Source organism: Hyperolius riggenbachi, chromosome 4, assembly GCF_040937935.1.
Source record: "Hyperolius riggenbachi isolate aHypRig1 chromosome 4, aHypRig1.pri, whole genome shotgun sequence".
In the NCBI taxonomy this organism is placed as follows: Eukaryota; Metazoa; Chordata; class Amphibia; order Anura; family Hyperoliidae; genus Hyperolius; species Hyperolius riggenbachi.
The window spans coordinates 373,012,672-373,031,344 of NC_090649.1; the positions used below are offsets into that span (position 1 = coordinate 373,012,672).

The 18,673-nt window shown below is 41.0% G+C and overlaps 1 protein-coding gene across 7 annotated transcripts in view; it reads left to right on the forward strand.

The window, feature by feature from the left end:
* Positions 1–1,246: 1,246 nt before the first annotated feature.
* ADGRG6 (adhesion G protein-coupled receptor G6) overlaps positions 1,247–18,673 on the forward strand; it is a 236,862-nt gene continuing 219,435 nt past the window's right edge. For all 7 annotated transcript variants that reach the window (XM_068232044.1, XM_068232047.1, XM_068232048.1 and 4 more), the window contains exon 1: positions 1,247–1,487. In XM_068232044.1, the coding sequence (XP_068088145.1) occupies positions 1,486–1,487 (2 nt within the window). In that variant the 5' untranslated portion in view covers positions 1,247–1,485. The remainder of the gene's footprint in view (positions 1,488–18,673) is intronic.

Consider the following 18,673-nt stretch of genomic DNA (forward strand, 5'->3'; position numbering starts at 1 on the left):
GAGAGCTGCCTTCCAAGCACTAGACCTGGGTTTGATTCCTGGCCAATGTATGTGAGCTGGCTTTTGACATCCTACAAATCCCTGGAAGACAAGACAAGACAAAGGAGGAGGGGGAGGGAACAGCAACTAGGTGCTATAGGCTACCATTTAGCATAAAAAAGGTCTCATTTGCGATTACTTTAATTTTTCCGCCGGAATTCGGAATTCCGCAGAAATTTGCAAAATTCCACGAAAATGTCATAGCGATGGAATTTAGTGCTGGCGGAATCCGCAAATTCCGGCGGAACAGAATTAGCTGGTTCTGATTATCCCTATCATAGAGCAGTATTCAACCGGCGGGTCGAATACCTCTAACGGTGGTGACATTGCTGAAATGAGGCGACGTGAGAGGAGCGGGAAGGGTCTATAGGACACAGCGCCTCCCCTCTACATAGTTTTTATCCACTTTTGATTTGTTTTAAGTGTGCACCATTGATTAACAAAGGTTCTCGGTTTAAATGTGTTTTTTTATGCAGAAAATGTGCACAATGGGCTCGATTCACAAAGCCATGATAAATGATATCACGGCCGTGATGTGCTTAGTGTGCGTACAGGTATGCGCACATTAAAGTAAAGGTTTGCGCGCATTAACTTTCCCGTTCACGTGCTAAAATATGGGTTAGCGTGTGAACGGGGAAAGTTATTGCACGCAAACCTTTACTTTTATGTGCGCAAACCTGTACGCGCGCTTACCCGCGCGCTAAGCATATCACGGCCGTGATATCATTTATCACGGCTTTGTGAATCACGCCCAATATACGGTAGGAACATTAATTATACTAATTCCTATATTTCTGTAGCGCTTTTCTCCTGTTGGACTTAAAGCGCTTGTCAGGCAGCCACTAGAATACACTCAGTAGGCAGTAGCAGTGTTAGGGAGTCTTGCCCAGGAACTCCTTACTGAATAAGTGCTTGCTTACTGAAAAGGAAGAGCTGAGAAGATGTAACAACAAAATCAATATATGATAATGATAAAACCTTAAAACAAAAGTGGGCAGTTTATTAAATAAAAGTGTGCATTCATTTGTTGCCTACTTACCAGAAGCAGCATACCAGCTATAGGACCCTGCAGTGTTTTCTTTTTTTTGTTTTTTGTCTGTGAGTCCAGTTCTGATGTGAGGGGAGGTGGGGCTGGTGGCTGAAGGGCACTGTGCAGTGTGTGCAGCGTATCTTCCTGCTCTGATCTACTTTGTGAAGTGAGAGGAGAGGGAGCTGCAGTGCAGTGCGCGCACAAACACCGGCTTTCAGCTACAGCACAGCTGGAGCAGCCAATTAGATACCGGCACCCAGGGCAAGTGTCACGCTTTGCCACACCGTAGAAACTCTCTGCACATAGCTCATCTGGACTCGATACGGGACGGACGGCTTATAGGAACCTTACCAGAAGCATGCTGCGCAGGACCCTCCAGATTGTTGGATAAAAACTTCGAGGAGAGGCACTCAGCGATGTAAGTGAATGGGTAAACTTTCTCCGTGCACTCCAGGCGCAGACAGGTACAGCGTGATTCCACACGACGTGGTGCTACAAGCCTTCCCAGCCTCCAATATCTATGCTGTGAAATATTCAGCTTAGCCGAGCTGCCCATGGGACAACCAAGCCAGGGTCTAAACTCATTTTAAAGGGGAACTCCTGACACCGATATATGGCAGTGCAACTTTCAGTGTGGCCAACCAGATTTTTTTCTTCTGTTTTGTGTTGTTTTGCTTGATGAATTGTTTTAATCAAACTCTGCAATGGTAGCTGGAAACCACTATTGCCTACTTATGGAGTGAATATTTTCTGAATGGAACAAGTAAGGGGAGGGTAATTATATCTTGTAATAAGCTAATCTATACAGGTCAATATGACTTCTTTCCCACTTGCTTTGATCCGTTCCAAAAAGCAGATCGCAGACGTTTTGCTGATCGCAGCAGCATCGCTGTGCTACTTTTTCATTAGTGTGATTTGTTTTTTGCCCAAATCGCATTTGCTGGTGTGAATGATTTTCAGTTAAATGGCCCTATATGGTTCATTTGCGGTGAGTGGGAATAGCAGGTTGCATGATTCCATGCACAGCCCAATTGTGCTTGCGTTTACATTTCCAAGTGGAAAAAGCGCCACGGGCCTGATACTGCAGACAACCAATCATTCTGTAGTAGTGATTAATGTTGGCCATACACCATACAATCGTGATTGCACAATTTATTTCCATGTAGTGTGAGAGCATACCTAAACATTTTTAAGGCATTCTCAGTCTGTTGGCACTTGTACTACATGGATGTGGTAAGATTGTTCAATCATGATTGTATAATCTATGGCCACCTCAACTCTACCAGCCTGTCTACTCAAGCTAAACTTCGGCAGAAAACTTTAGTGAGAATTGATTGAACTGCTAGTGTTGTACTGCTGGATGCAGTTAACCCCTATGCGTCCGTGGAGTTCTAGTTGCTTCTCCCCCCGCTCAACAGAAGTTTTCAAACACGCTTAATAACCCTCTCGCTCAACCACCTGCCCAACATTGATAGATCAAGCAATCGGGCAATCAGAATTGAAATATGTATGGCCAACCTTATTATCTTCTTACTTGTGAGCTTATTCACATAACTTCCTAATAGCTTTCTGAAGTGTGATTTGAAATGCTGATTAAGGAAGAGACTAGAGAATTTGGACTGTGAGCCCTAAGGGCCTGTTTCCACTACACGCAGATTGGATGCAGAAAAACTGACTCCAATGAATGCCTATGGGAAAATCTGCATCAGAAAAATCGCATTTAGAGGAAACCGGCCCATAGGCTTTCATTGGAGTCAGTTTTACTGCATCCATTCTGCATCCAATCTGCATGTAGTGGAAACAGGCCCTAAGAGGCAGAGGCATAGGTTTGCTATTGTCACAGAATAAATTTGGGTCACAAGTAAGTGTTTTTCTCGAATATGTTATATTTATACCCTATTGAGAGGGCATGAGAGCAGGGGTGGAAAAACTTTGCAGGTAGTGTGTAAAGTGTCTTTTGCTTCCAGTTTTTGTGACCTTAATGTACCAACAGATGTTGTATAATAGATCTCAACTTGTACTAATGCAGTAAAGGAAAGGAACTGCTGAAAGTCAAATGCCCCCGAGGGCATCAGTAATAGAACTGGAGAAACAGCATATTGGTTGCGTGCGGAGGCTTGTCTGGGCTGTGAGAAAACGTGTTGTGTACTTCTAGAGGCTGGCAAGTCGCAGGAAGCTTTTCTATATATCAAGTCATAAATCAGCCATATTAAAAATGCAGCACATTTCCTGATGTCTGGCCAGTTCTGGATAGAGTCTAGATCAAATATTTTCCTTTTCAGACTGGAGGTAGAAATTATTCTTGGATGCTTAGGCAAAAATGAATCTTTCATGGACCACTGTGCGATGGCCAATAGAACAGATTCGCAGAATGTTCAGGGACATTTGGGACCATTTGAAATGTTAATATTAATAAATTCACCACAGCAGATTTTGTTTAAAGTTTGGGAACTACACAGAATGTTCTGTAACACTCTCTGTAATATTGTCAGAGTTTCGAATTCGGTTTAATCCGTCTGGACACAGCTGTAAAATGCCTACAGTTTATACTTCGCTGAGAGGAATAGCTTAAAAAAGTACATATATATCTATCTCATATTCCCCTATTCTCAAGAGGTTCTGTGTCAGCTGTTGAATTTACAGTTCGTTTTGTGTGGTGAACTATTTAGCTTTCTCACTCTTGCCACACTGCTTAGTCTGCGGCAACTGAATACAAGAACGTAGCAATGTGTTTCGTTTATGGCCGTAGCTTAAATCTGTCTTAACAGTTTTGGACGGCGTGTGTTTAGGTTGGTGTAAATAAGCTCAACACATAAATACATGTGGATAATTACTTTTCATGACTTGTCACTTTATGACCCTATCTTACTTTACACTCCATAGCCTACATGATGTAATCCTATAAAGGACATGGGGAAACCAGGTAGTGACAAAGTACATGAGTAAAATTTGCCTCATCACAGTGGGGTGTGTGTGTATCGATGTTGTACAAATGAATATCACGTCTGTAATTGGTCATGTCATTTATAATATTAGGCGAGAATTAAGTCATCTCTGAAATGGTTCTGAAGTGGAGATGACATTTAGGAAAGTGACTATGACAAAATGTTCTTTTTATACGAAGTGATTTGGCAATGAATGACTAATATAAGTTTACAAATATAATAAACACTTGTGCATTTAGATTATTCCTATGACTCCTTATGTCCAGATGAAATGCCTACGCTGTACTATAAAATATATTTTAATTCTACTGTAAAGAAAAGCTAACATTGCATTTGCCAAGTGACACTATGACACTATAGCATCTAGAAAGCTACTCTTGTTTGTGTTCTTTATGTGCCTCCTCAGATTAGGGTAATTGTAAGCTATGTCATCATGGCACAGAAAGTGCTTTTCTCCTTTGAGATTGTGCCAATTTACCAACCACAGATCTGATTTATAGATGACTTGTGTATCATGGCACCGTGTCCATTTTTGTCAGCAGGCGTATCAGTTGCAGTATTATTTTAGTTTTTTTTTTTAAATTTCAATAAATACATCCTTGGATAGTACTGTTGGTAACAATCTCTTGTTGGCGTGTGCTTTAGCATAGGTTGTACTTTTTATCCCATTTCCATAAATTTCACGATCCTCAAACATCCACTCAGTTTAAGGATGTTCTTTTTTTAGTGTTTCTTGTAATCCCTGAGGCAAAAGCAGGGCTGTAAGCTTACTGGACGAAGGACATTGATTAGCATGGGACCTGAGGCTTGAGATGTGATCCCACTGTCTGAGCGGACTGAAGACTGAACACTTCCTCTTGTTGTTGTTTGTTGTTGTTGTTAGTTTAAAGCTTCTAGCCGAGTTAGTTCATTCATAGCTACAAAAAAAAAAAAAGAAATCTGGTAGTCCATTTATGTGCTCTAATACAGTAGAATCTCTTTATAGTAAACTCCAAAAGACCTTGCCAAGAAGTTTACTATATAAGAATTGGTCATACATTGTACATTCATACAGGTGCATGGTCAGGACCTGGGGACAGATCTGCAGCCACTAAGGGAGCGCGCAGTAGGCCACCCTGCAGTGTTAGGGAGTCTTGCCCAATATTGAGCTTACAGACTCAGTTTACAGACTTTTAAATAATATAAAAGCTCATTTAAATTGCAAGGCTGTATGTGGAATAAGACATTTTAAGGGTGGTGAAGGTGGTCATAGAAGAGTTGGATAGTGATTTAAAGAGCTTTATGTCAATGTTGAGTCTTGTTCAACACAAGACAAAATGGATCCATAATTGACCTTCCCTTACTACATCACTAAAATACTGTCATTGCTTTTCATATATATAAATCTGATGTAGGTTTTGGGCATCAGGAAAGGAGATGAAAGCTACTAGACAGTTAACTAGAAGCTGATAAGTTCATTCGGCTGCTGTTTAATTGATTGGCAATATCTTTTTTTTTTTTTTTTTTTTTTAGATTTTGCCAACATCACCTCCATTTCCAGTTCAACAGAAATTTGTGAATTCTGCACTTTTTTTTTTGTCCATTAGAGGAAATCAAAAAGTGAAGAATTTGGGTAGATTCACCATGAAAGTTCAATAGACTGCCATATTGTGACAATAGAAGTACAATACACTGCCTTAAAGGTGAATTAAAGTGAAGAAAATATGTAATAATTAGACAAGAGTGCTGGATTCACCCTTATTGGTTCCCTTCCAGACCGACAGGCTTAAAAACTGATAAACATCTAAATTGCAAGACACATAAGTAGTTACACAATGCTAAATATTCTGTCATGAGTTTCAGATTGGAGACTCAAATCCTTGTGCTTATTACACATGATGCAATTTTCCATCACAGTGAAGGTTGAAATTCCGAATATTTCCGAAAGGTTTGATCAGATTACCCATAGTTTTAACCAGTTCACCCCCAAGGGTTTTTACCCTAACGGACCAGAGCAATTTTCACCTTTCAGCGCTCCTCCCTTTCATTCACCAATAACTTTTTCACTACGTATCACAGCAAATTGATCAATACCTTGTTTTTATTGCCGCTAAATAGGCTTTTTGGAGGCGATATTTATTTTCAGTAATACCTTTTCTTTTTATGCATTTTAAAGGGAAAAACAAGGAAAAAAATGAAAAAATACACAATTTCTCCATTTTCATCCCCTATAGTTTTAAAATAAACACTGCTAATGTGCATAAAACACACACATTTTATCTGCCCATTTGTCCTGGTTGTCACAATATATAAATTATGTCCCTAGTGCAAAGTATGGTGACAATATATTATTTGGAAATAAAGGTGTATTTTTCCTATGTTGTGTTTTTTGTTTTCTCATTGCATACTACCAATGAATTCAAGCCCTTATTTGCAAATATAACAGTAGTTCACCCTCATAGCATATATATTTTAAAAGCTGAGTCCCTAAGGTAACTATTTATGCATTCGGTTTTCAATTCTGTCACTTTTGGTGTTTTTTACAAGTGTTTTATTTTGGTACAGAGTATATGGAAATAACAGTTTTATTGCTTCTCATTCAGTTTGCCAAAAAACAAAAATCAAATGACATATGCATAATCTCTCAAACACCCCAAATTATCTTCTCTTGCTTGTCACGGTTAAAATGATACCCTATACACATCATCAGATAGTGTTTTGGCCACATAATACACTGTTAATCATGAGCAGCGCCAATGTATTTTTCAAGGCCAATTTTTGCACCAGAAACAATACAGTCATACTTTCCTAGAAAAACCCCTGGTGTCTCAGAACATTTGATATAGGTCATAAATGATACCATTCTGAAAACTAGAGAACCAGACCTACCCAAATATACATATTTTGTAACATTAGCACTTTTGTGGTTTTGATGAAATTGCACCGTAACTTTGAAAATGTTTTTTTTTTACAGTTTTCTTTACTTTGGCATGAAAAAACAATTCAAATGACATATGCATGATCTCTCAAACACCCCAAATTATCTTCTCTTGCTTGTCACGGTTAAAATGATACCCTATACACATCATCAGATAGTGTTTTGGCCACATAATACACTGTTAATCATGAGCAGCGCCAATGTATTTTTCAAGGCCATTTTTTGCACCAGAAACAATACAGTCATACTTTCCTAGAAAAACCCCTGGTGTCTCAGAACATTTGATATAGGTCATAAATGATACCATTCTGAAAACTAGAGAACCAGACCTACCCAAATATACATATTTTGTAACATTTGCACTTTTGCGGTTTTGATGAAATTGCACCGTAACTTTGAAAATGTTTTTTTTTTTACAGTTTTCTTTACTTTGGCATGAAAAAACAATTCAAATGACATATGCATGATCTCTCAAACACCCCAAATTCTCTTCTCTTGCTTGTCACGGTTAAAATGATACCCTATACACATCATCAGATAATGTTTTGGCCACATAATACACTGTTAATCATGAGCAGCGCCAATGTATTTTTCAAGGCCATTTTTTGCACCAGAAACAATACAGTCATACTTTCCTAGAAAAACCCCTGGTGTCTCAGAACATTTGATATAGGTCATAAATGATACCATTCTGAAAACTAGAGAACCAGACCTACCCAAATATACATATTTTGTAACATTTGCACTTGTACGGTTTTGCTGAAATTGCACCGCAACTTAGAAAATTGTATTTTTTGACAGTTTTTTTTACTTTGGCACACAACAACAATTCAAATGACATATGCATAATCTCTCAAACACCCCAAATTCTCTTCTCTTGCTTGTCACGGTTAAAATGATACCCTACACACATCATCAGATAGTGTTTTGGCCACATAATACACTGTTAATCATGAGCAGCGCCAATGTACTTTTTAAGGCCCTTTTTTACCAAATGCAACAATGTAATTCTTTCTTCTCAAAGCCCCAGGAGTGTAAGACCATTCAATAAAAGACACAAATGTTACCATTCTGAAAACTAGAGACTCAGGCCTACTCCGTTGCAAATAGAATAATTTAAGTGAGGCCTAAATCACTATACATAACATGAATGACAGATACATTGGAACTCACCATTGCAGGTCTAGCAGGATGGAGAAAGGCCAGAGGTCATACGCCAAGGCAAGCCAGTGGTCAGAAGATGGGGGGTGGTCTGCAGAGTAAAGTCCTGTGGCAAACACTCTCGCCTTGCAGCAGCAAGTCCAAATGGGAAAAAAACTATTTGCAGGTTGTAGGAGTCTTGGGTTTCCTCTAAGCTTCTGGGTTTCCTCCCACATCCCCAAAAAAGGTGGTAATGTTAACTAGTGGTAATTGTGAGCTCCTTTGAGGGACAGTAAGTGGCAAATAAAAGTAGAGAGGAAAAAGTCCAGTGAAAATTTAGGGTAATGAAGAAGGAAAAAAAAAAAAAAAAAAAAAAAAAGTCTAATAGCTGCTGAGGGTATGGTATGCCCCAAAGCAGCCGGCAACGCAGAGTCCCGGCTGTGAGGGGCACTTTGGGCAGTGGTATCTGCTGTCTTTCCGCCTCTTGTGCTTGGTGCACACCCGGCATCGCTTCTGTGGCTTCGCCTAATTGGGTTCGGGGGGATCAGGGCAGGAAAATGTTTTCCCCTTAGGCGAACTGCTCCATCCAGTTGCATTGGATTGAATTCCTCCATAAGGTGTACGCTTTCATTGATCAGCGATCTTAAAGCTTGTCGCATAAACGGGAGGTAGCTGTCACCGTGGCATTTCTTTTTATAAAGCACAAATGCGTTGTGCATGGCCATCTGCAGGAGGTAAAAAAAAACTTTTTTGTACCAGGCCCTCTTTTTTTTTTTTAAAAAGTAGTAGGAGAGCATTTGGTCCGCAAGATCCACCGCACCCATATTTTTTGTGTAGTCGACCAATGCCATTGGCTTCTCGATCCGCTCTCTGGAGGTTGTGACAGGAACCACTTCTTCATTATGAATTGAAGTCAGGACCATGACGTCTCTCTTGTCCCTGAATTTTATAGCCAGGAGCTCACCACTTCTGAGACTGTGTGTTTCCCCTTTCGATAATTTTTTATTAACCACCTGTGGTGGGAGGCCTTTGCGGTTTGGCCTCACTGTCCCACAGGCACCAGTCTCTGCAGAATATAAAAATTTGAAAAGGGGAATGCTGGTGTAGAAGTTATCCACGTACAAATGATAGCCTTGGTGGAGGAGTGGGTTGGCTAGTTCCACCACAATTTTCCCACTGGTTGGCATGTATGGTGGGCACCCAGCTGGTTGCAAATGGCTATCTTTGCCCTCATACAGGAAAAAAGAATAGGTGTAGCCAGTGCTGCTCTCACATAGTTTATAAAATTTTATCCCATACTTGGCAGCCTTACTTGGAATGTATTGTTTTATCCCTAATCTGCCATGGAAGGGTAGGAGGGATTCATCCACTGCAACCTCTCTCTCTGGGGTGTACACCTCGCTAAATTTTGTACTGAGGTGGGTGAGGATGGGCCTCAGCTTAAAAAGCTTGTCATGTCCAGGATCACCTTTGGGGACATTGTCCGAATTGTCGGCAAAGTGCAGGCACTTCATAAGAGCCTCATAGCGCTGCCTGCTCATGGAAGCTGGAAACAGGGGTGTTGCGTGCATAAAGTCCTTAGACCAGTACAGTCTTATTTCTGGCTGTTGGAGTATGCCCATGTGTAGTGTTAGGGCCAGAAACACCTTTAGCTCAGGTATGGTGGTGGGCTCCCATTTCTCAGCCAAATAGCAGGTGGGCTTCTGGGCAATATACTGCTGCGCAAACAAATTAGTTTGCTCCACAATGTGCTGCAGCAAATCATCACCCACAAAGAGCTGGAAGAAGTCAGCAGGCCCGAAGTTGTCAGTGGGCACTAATATTTCGCTTGCCCCTGTAAAAGGCGGGATGTTGGGTGCTACAAGGTTAGCGGGTGACCAGGTGCCCCGAATTATGTCCTCAGGTACCGGTGGGCGTACCTGCCTTTGCCTGGCTCCCCTTCGGCCTCTGCTGCTAGCTGCAGCAGTGCTACCCACTGAGCCCCCTGCGGTGGCATCTGAAGGGCCCTGGACAGTGGTTCCCCTCTGGCCTGTGCTGCTAGCTGCAGCTGTGCTACCCACCGAGCCCCCTGCGGTGGATTCTGAAGGGCCCTCACCAGTGGACTCATCATCCCTCCTGAAGCGGCGAGATGGCTGCCCAACGCTCTCTGAACTGTCAGAATCTGACTCAGAGCTGCTGCTCGTTGGGTGCCATTCGCTCCCTGAATCGTCCCCACTGCTGCTGCTCTGCTGGAGGAAGGCGGCTGCCTCCTCAACAGAATACAGTCTCCTCGCCATAGTAAGCAAAGGGGATAGATAGATAGATAGATAGATAGATAGATAGATAGATAGATGGATGGATGGATGGATGGATGGATGGATGGATGGGAGGGAGGGAGGGAGGGAGGGAGGGATGGATGGATGGATGGATGGGATGGATGGGATGGATGGGATGGATGGATGGGATGGATGGATGGATGGATGGGATAGACAGACAGATCGATCGATCAACCGAGCAATTGATCAATAACAGAAAGATTTTTTTTTTATTTTTTTTTTTATTTTTTTTTATGAAGATGAAAAAAAGGATATAGATAGAAAGAAAGTATAGATAGAAATATCAGAGAAAGGGTAAAAGAGGGGTGAAGAAGTACAGAAAAGTACTAAGAAGTACTAAAAAGTACTAAAATAAAACAGAAAATCAGTAAATGGCAAAGGAGGGGGAGGATAAGGGGTTAATAAAAAAGTATGGGGATAAAATTTTATTTAAAAATATAAAAATCCTACCACAATCACAGTCTTTCTCCCTCACAGCTCCTGTCACCTCTGAATGCTGATTGACAGCAGTCTGAGGTGACAGATGAGCTGGGAGGGAGAAAGCAACTTTGTTTACAGACACTACAGGACAGATCATTGTTACTGGCTTGTAACAATGATCTGCCTTGTTACTGGCACTTGATTGGCCCAGGGACCATGTGATTCCCTGGTCCAATCACCAAGCCGCGGGACCCGACGTGCGCGCGCAGCGGGAGCGCGCCCGCTCGCACACAGCAGCAGAGTTACAATGTAACTTATTAAAACGTCCTGTTGCCATTAATAGCGGCGAACATGACGTTTTAATGCGTTACATTGTCCCTAAATGGTTAATGATCATTTTTTTAATCACTTCTATACAAAATCTGTCAGAAAAATGATCAGGAATCCAGGCTGGACCTGTCATAAATAATTGATTTGACCTGACGGAAAAATGCTTCATGTGTACTAAGCCTTAGAATGCATCTTTGGGATTGATTCTAAGATCACATTCTTTGATTCTGCAGGGAATGTTAGTTGAGTGATTAAACCAGTCCCCTGAAGAATGAATGTCAGTACTGCAGGCTTCCATGTTTCCAGCTTAAATTATGTCCCCTAGCTAGTCTATATGTGGACTGTTGTCTGTTATGCTATTGCGCAGTTAACTTTCAGTCTAACAGACTTCCTTTGTTTAGTTTTATGTACAATAGAATCGCACCATGGTGGGAAACAAAAGTGGTCTTGTCTGCAATATGTTACAGCCACCTCCCTAGCACTTCTTGCTAGTCAGAAAGAGACAGAGATGGAAGTCCGTTTCATGCCTATAGAAAAAACAGGTGGCAACATTCATGTACTTATTTGCTGTATGTATGCAGTGCTAATATATTGCACAGTGCTTTACTGATTGCCTTCAATAATTCACATCACTCACTGTCCCTTAACAGGGCTCAAAATCAAATGCCTCTGTCACAGTCTAGCCTCGAATGCTGTAGAAGCCAGTTAATTCAACATCGCAAAATGTAATCGTCCATAGGAGACTAAGATAAACACAGATACATGCTCTATGTAGACAGACAGCTACCCTGAAGCGAGGAAAAAAAAAAGTCTTAGACCACGTTCATAGTGGTGCATTGCGGTGTATCGGCGGCTTACTGCACTACAATGCACCACCTATGTGGCACTCACACTGCGGCAGGTGTGTTGCAGTTTAACGGGTTGCGGTATGTTAAAGCACTGCATGCATTGCGTGATTGGTAAACGCATGCATTAACGGTAGGAATTAAACCATACTTTTCAATGACTGTGTGCTTCACTGTACCAAACGCAATGAGTGCATAGTGTTGCGTTCCTGCTATCACAGGGAATGCAACAGCAACGTGGCCTTAGGGCCCTTTTACACTTAATCAGTTGCTCTCAGTTAAAACGGAAAGAAAACTGATTTTCAAAGTAATGCCCATGTTTTCCTTTGGCACCTTTCACACTTAACACGTTTTAACTGAAATATTCTTCCCAATGCACTGCTATGGAAAAAACGCTCACTAACGCATACCAACTGATTAAGTGTTAAAGGGGCCTTAGATTCTCGCCTAAGAAGAGGGAAGGCACTCGATTCAATAGAGCCTTCCTGGACCTCTCTTCGTCTCCTTGATCCACCGCTGTCCTCCAGGTAAAATTATTTAACCAGTAGATCGAATACATCTTCAGCACTCCTCCAGAGTACTTCTGAAGATGAGCAAATCCATACTGCACACACGAGTCCAGGCTTGTGCATGCATGGGCAGTATGAATGCGCTAGTCTTCAGAAGCTAGGAAAGAGGCACAGTAAGGGAACAAGGAGATGGAGATAGGATCAGGAAGGCTCTATCGATCCAGTGGGAACCTTCCTTTCTTCTTAGGTGAGTATCTACAATTTTTTTTTTTTTTAGGTTGATTTAACTGGGTTTATACCAGGGCCATAGGTGCAAGGTGATAGCTCTTACCACTTAGTCACTTTGCTCATCAAATTTTATCAAATAAATCAGGAATTATTACATGCAATATTTGTTTGATATTAAATTGTAGCCAAGCCTAAGCGTTGGTACAGAACCCAAAGAACCTACTTACCAAAGAAGAGGAAAGCCTCTGAATCCTAATGAGGCTTCCCACTGCGTTCTCCCGTCCCCCCTTGCTGCTCACAAGTAAGCAGATGATTTTGTGCCTGAGCTTTGGTAACTTAGGTAAGTATATTTGTTGTCCTTGTGTTCTCTTTAAGTATACAGGAAGTGACCAGCGTGCAGAGTGGAGGAGATGGCCTCTGGATTTTAATGATGTGACTGTTTTACTTCAATGTTTGCAAGTAGTACTACATTTTTTTTACCAGTAAACAAGGAGGTTTACATCATGAAGTCTGTTTAGTCCCTAGAAAGTTAATGGGCATGTATTTGCTGCTGGTGTAGACTGAGGGTTAAGTGAAGGGAGTGGAAAACTGGCACAGTCTGGGAGGGCAAGTGTAGGTGAGTACAGAGGACTGCCAAGTGTGTGTATAAGGTGTTATCTTGGGTCCCCATTGAGCACTTCATGCTGTCTGTAGGTTGGGATAGCCATTTTAATAGTTAAGCATGGCATCTGGCTGGTGGTGGATTTTCACATAGTGAAGGTGAGTCACCCTCATACAAACCACAAAGGAGTTGGATACCGGGTGGAGGACACGCTGTTTAATGCAAAAGCAGCCTGTACTATGGTATGCTATCTCTGATCTTTTTTTGAGGATACGTGGATACAAGACTCTTTGCAGAGAAGCAAAGACATCAGACTCTCTGGCATGGCACACTAGTCATTTTATGTAAACAATGTGAGCTACATATATGGTAGTATTTATAATGGAGCCAAAATCAGCTTATTGCTTTATTGATCAGAGCCTTATTTTAGAACATTTGAACCACACTGAAGTATATGTTTGCTACCACTTTAATTCATAGCCATATTTTCAAATATTGATTAGGTACTCAATAAGAATGTCATATTCTAATTTGTTTCCTGAATTAATCTGTGAACATAACTGACTTCATCCTTCCAGTTCACTAAAATCCCAGTCTGAGAATAGAGTTCAGGAATACAAGAATAGTCCAAATTTCCAAAAATAACCTCTTCCAACTCCATAGTTTCCTAAAGCTGAAACACACGGTTTCCCAGCAGACCCCTTTTTAACCCCTTAACTTTTACAGTGCTCTGGGTATATATTTTTGGAGCCTCTACTCTGTAAAGCAACACATCTTCCATGTAGGAGATAGCCCAGCTGACAGGTGAGGAAGGGGAAAGGTCAGAGAGAGATGTGTGTACCTGTGTGAGCTTGACAACAAGAAATTATGACACTCCTCCTAGGTGATATTTTCACGGTCAGTGAAACACATTTTGTCACCTACTTTTTTATAGTTTTTCACTTGCAAAGTGCTGAAAAGTTATTTGAAACAGAAGATGAACACTTATCTCCTAGGAGTAAACTTAGGAGACAAAGGCCTCAATTCACTAAACTTATCTCCTGTCTTTAATAACTCTTCTAGAGTTGTTACCATGGTGATAAGGCATGTAGTATTCAGGAAACATTTTACCTCAGGCAAACCTAAAGTTAACTCTTCTGTCTTTAAGTTAACTCTTCAATCCTTAAAATAACTCCAGAGTTAAAGACAGGCTGTTAATTAACTGCATGTGAAAATAACTACAGGGGAGGTAAATTAACTACAGAGGAGGTAAATTAACTACAGGAGAGGTAACTTAAGGAATGAAGAGGTAAGATAACTCTCTTACGTGTGGAGGTACGTTTTCTCTTGCCTTATTATCTCTAGCATGATCTTAGTGAATTGAGGCCATTGGCCTCAATTCACTAAGATCATGCTGGATATAATAAGGCAAGAGAAAACTTACCTCCACCAGTGAGATAGTTATTTTAACTCTTCATTTCTTAAGTTAACTTCTCTGTAGGTAATTTACCTCCTCTGTAGTTAATTTACCTCCTCTGTAGTTAATTTACCTCCCCTGTAGTTATTTTCACATGCAGTTAATTAACAGCCTGTCTTTAACTCTGGAGTTATTTTAAGGATTGAAGAGTTAACTTAAAGACACAAGAGTTAACTTTAGGTTTGCCTGAGGTAAAATGTTTCCTGAATACTACATGCCTTATCACCATGGTAACAACTCTAGAAGAGTTATTAAAGACAGGAGATAATCTTAGTGAATTGAGGCCATTGGGCCATATGCAATTCACTTTTTCACCTCAGTTTTCTCCTAGGTGATATTTTGACAAGTTGTAAATAAAATGTCTTTTAAACCACCAGCAAGAAAACAAATGCTCAAAATAGTTTTGACAGTACTTTTTCAGCTACTTTTGGTACTTTCTCCATTGTAAAGTACTGGAAAGTTATTTTAAATGTAAGATGAAAAATTATCTCCTAGGAGAAAACTCAGGAGAAAAAGTGAATTGCATATGGCCCATTGTGAATTGAATAAGACCTTCAGTCTCAAATTGCTATCAATATTTATACAATCTACCTTAAGGTGTGCGATAGTGATTTTTGTGGTGTTTTTTGGTGCAATTCCTGCATTTTTGAAGCAATTTTGAATTTGATACAAGTTATTTTCAAAGCGATTTGCGGTTTCCTTAGTTTTAGTAGTAAAAGTGCTGCAAATTGCTTTGTACAATGATTGAAAATCGATTTTGCAGAAATCCTTTACTTTGTATTGCACCGCAAATGCTCCAACAATAAAATCGCAATCGCATGGTGGGATCACCTCTATTGACTTTGATTATCCCAGTGCTTTTGGATTCGGAATGCCAAAATCCTGCTGAAACAGCTGTAAAGGGATAGGCTGGTTGTTGAGCTTTGTGTCAGATGCAGGGCGTTGCTCCAGTGGTGTTTACACTCCATGCAGTGTGGATGCGTTCCATAAAGTATACTCTATGAAGGATGCATCCATATTGGGAGATTATTGTGCACGTCAGGATTTTCTGTTTCGATCTTGTCCCTATTACCAGAGCAGATACAATGGATACGCTGGTAAAGGACAGATGTGAATGTATCTAAGTTCAACATTACCCATTTCTTATACATTACCCACATAAAGAGGCACTGTAGTGACCTATAGTAGAATGCAATACATTATTTAGAATAGCCACTGTTTTCAGCATCAGTTTAGCCTAGGCTGTTTAGCTATCTGAAATCCCTTCCCCCCCCCCACCCTTCAGAGCATTCTGGGAGATCAGGTATATTTTGTATTGGCTTCAGAACTCTCATTAACCACACATTCCACAGAGATCTCCTGGCAGGACTAAAGATGTTGCCACCAGTGATACACTTCATAATGTAAATCAGGATAAAGAAAGATTTTACAATGGGCAAACACTGGCTAATTTATACATTGAAGAGACTCTATAACAAAATGTTCAGCCTTATTTCTTCTATCCTATAAGTTCCTATACCTGTTCTAATGTGGTATGTGTTACTGCAGCCTTTTCTAGTTGCACAGTGGCTGTGTTATCTCTGTTATATGATCTAATCATCTCTCTTCTGTCGGCTCTGTCGGCTGAGGCTGGAATGTGTGGAATGTGCTGCACTGCTTGCCATTGGCAGAAGCTATACACACCCTCTCCAAGCTCTGTATGAGTCAGAGACTGAGCTACTCTCAAGCCTATCACACTCTAGTTAGAAGCCATGTCTTTTGTTTGTAAACGCTGCCTGAGGGCCCGCTTCCACTTGTGCGGTGTGAATCGCTGCGGTAAAAATTCGCATGCGGATGCGAATTTTGCATACGGTTGTATGCAAATTTTCGAATTCGCATGGATGACGCTGTATGCGAATTTAACCATGGCAGTGCCGGTGTGCTTTTCCATTGATTTCCATGCGAATTAGCATGAAAATTCGCATACCAAAGCCGCAGGTGATTTCCCTATTAAATACATTAGCGGCAATTCGCATGCATTTCACACGCAGGCGAATTCTGAGGGCTCTGCCGTGCAGAAAAATCCTGCACAGAAAAACGCTCAGGAAAACTGACAAGTGGAAACAGGCCCATCCACTTGTATTGGCTGTGCGAATCTGCATGCAGGAAACGCATGCAGATTCGCAATAGTGGAAACGGGCCCTGAAAATGGCAATTACAAGCCAGGATTGCAGCAGGGAGTGGCATAAACAGCACAGAGGGGCACAGGAGAACATCATGAATAGAATGGTATGCTTTTATTGTAAGAATTTTTAAAGTACAGACTTGATTTACAATAGTAAAGCGGCAATTGTATTCATTACGTTATTTTCACTACAGTTCCTCTTTAAAGTGCAATGGTACTTTCCATCTGAAGTGTGCTGTAGAGAAGTGTACTACACTCTCCAAATGAAAAATTAGGAGTTTAAAAAGCTTTCAGAGACATCCTGAGTAGCTCTGCCACATGTGTGTGCCATTTTGCTTGTTGTCAGAAGGGAAAGGCAATATTACCTTGAAGTCTGTTTTATAGAATGTAACTAAATTACAGTAATACTTTCTTCCTTACCCTACATCACTTGCAGCGACTTATAAAGAAGAAATAGAAGCCCATTTATTATTGTCTTTTCTATTGAAAGAACAGTGAGCCTTGATTTTTTTTCTTTGGCTGCCTGTTTCTCTTATGTTAGGTACACACGGTACAATTTTTTGACAGATTTACTGTCAGATTGATTATGTCAAACATGTGCAATCTGATTTCTGATTGATTTTTCCAATCGATTTTTCTTTCACTTGTATGGAAAATCGATCGGAAATCAGATTGGACATGTTGGAAATAATCCATCTGACAGTAATTCTGTCAGAAAATTGCATTGTGTGTACCTAGCATTAAAGGGAACCTTAACTGAGAGGAATATGGATGTTTACTTTTAGGCTTCTTGCACACAGGGACGTTAAAGGCGCACGTTAGTGCAGCCTGTAATGCTCCCCCAACGCACAGCAATGTAACACAAGTGGGCTGTTCACACTGCCCACGTTGCGTTACATTGTAACGCAGCAAAGTGCTGCATGCTGTGCGTTCTCCATGGCTAAGCCGCGTTAGACTGTTTGCACATGCTCAGTCATGTTGGGGAGGAGGGGAGAGCGGCCGGGCACATGGCTAATTAATATTCACTGCACTCAGTGACATGCAGTGTTTACTTCCTGGAGCGGCTGCTCTGTGCGGAGGTTGGCCGGGCGGGACCACGTGATGCCACATGCGTCCAAGAGTACGCATCACGGACGCCAGAGTGAGCTGCACAACGCGGCTCACTCCGACGTCCACACCAGAGAGCACCAGGCATTGCTTTAGTTGCACGTTATGTGCCCTATAATGTGCCCTATAACGTCCCCTAAACGCAACGTCCTGGTATATAACTAGCCTAAAACAATACCAGTTGCTTGTCAGTCCTGCTGAACTCTTTGGATGCAGGAGTGGTTTAATCACACACCTGAAACAAGCATGCAGCTAATCCAGTCTGACTTTAGTCAGAGCATCTGATCTCCATGCTTGTTGAGGGGCTGTGGCTAAAAGTATTAGACACAGGATCAGCAGGAGAGTCAGGCAACTGGTATTATTTTTAAAGGAAAAATCCATATCCTTCTCAGTTTAGGTTTCCTTTAAGCTAAGTTTCTATTTTGTTTTTTTTCATAAATCTTTGCAATGACAAATTGCATTACTTGGCAAACCAATGATTGTGAATGAACTTGTTTCCCTGCAATGTGATATTGCATATGCGATTGTATGTGAGGAAAAAATGACACCTTGCTGCATTTTTTTCACATTCCACTTGAAATTTATTGTATACAATGTGCTGTTTCACTCACAGTTTTTTGAACTTGT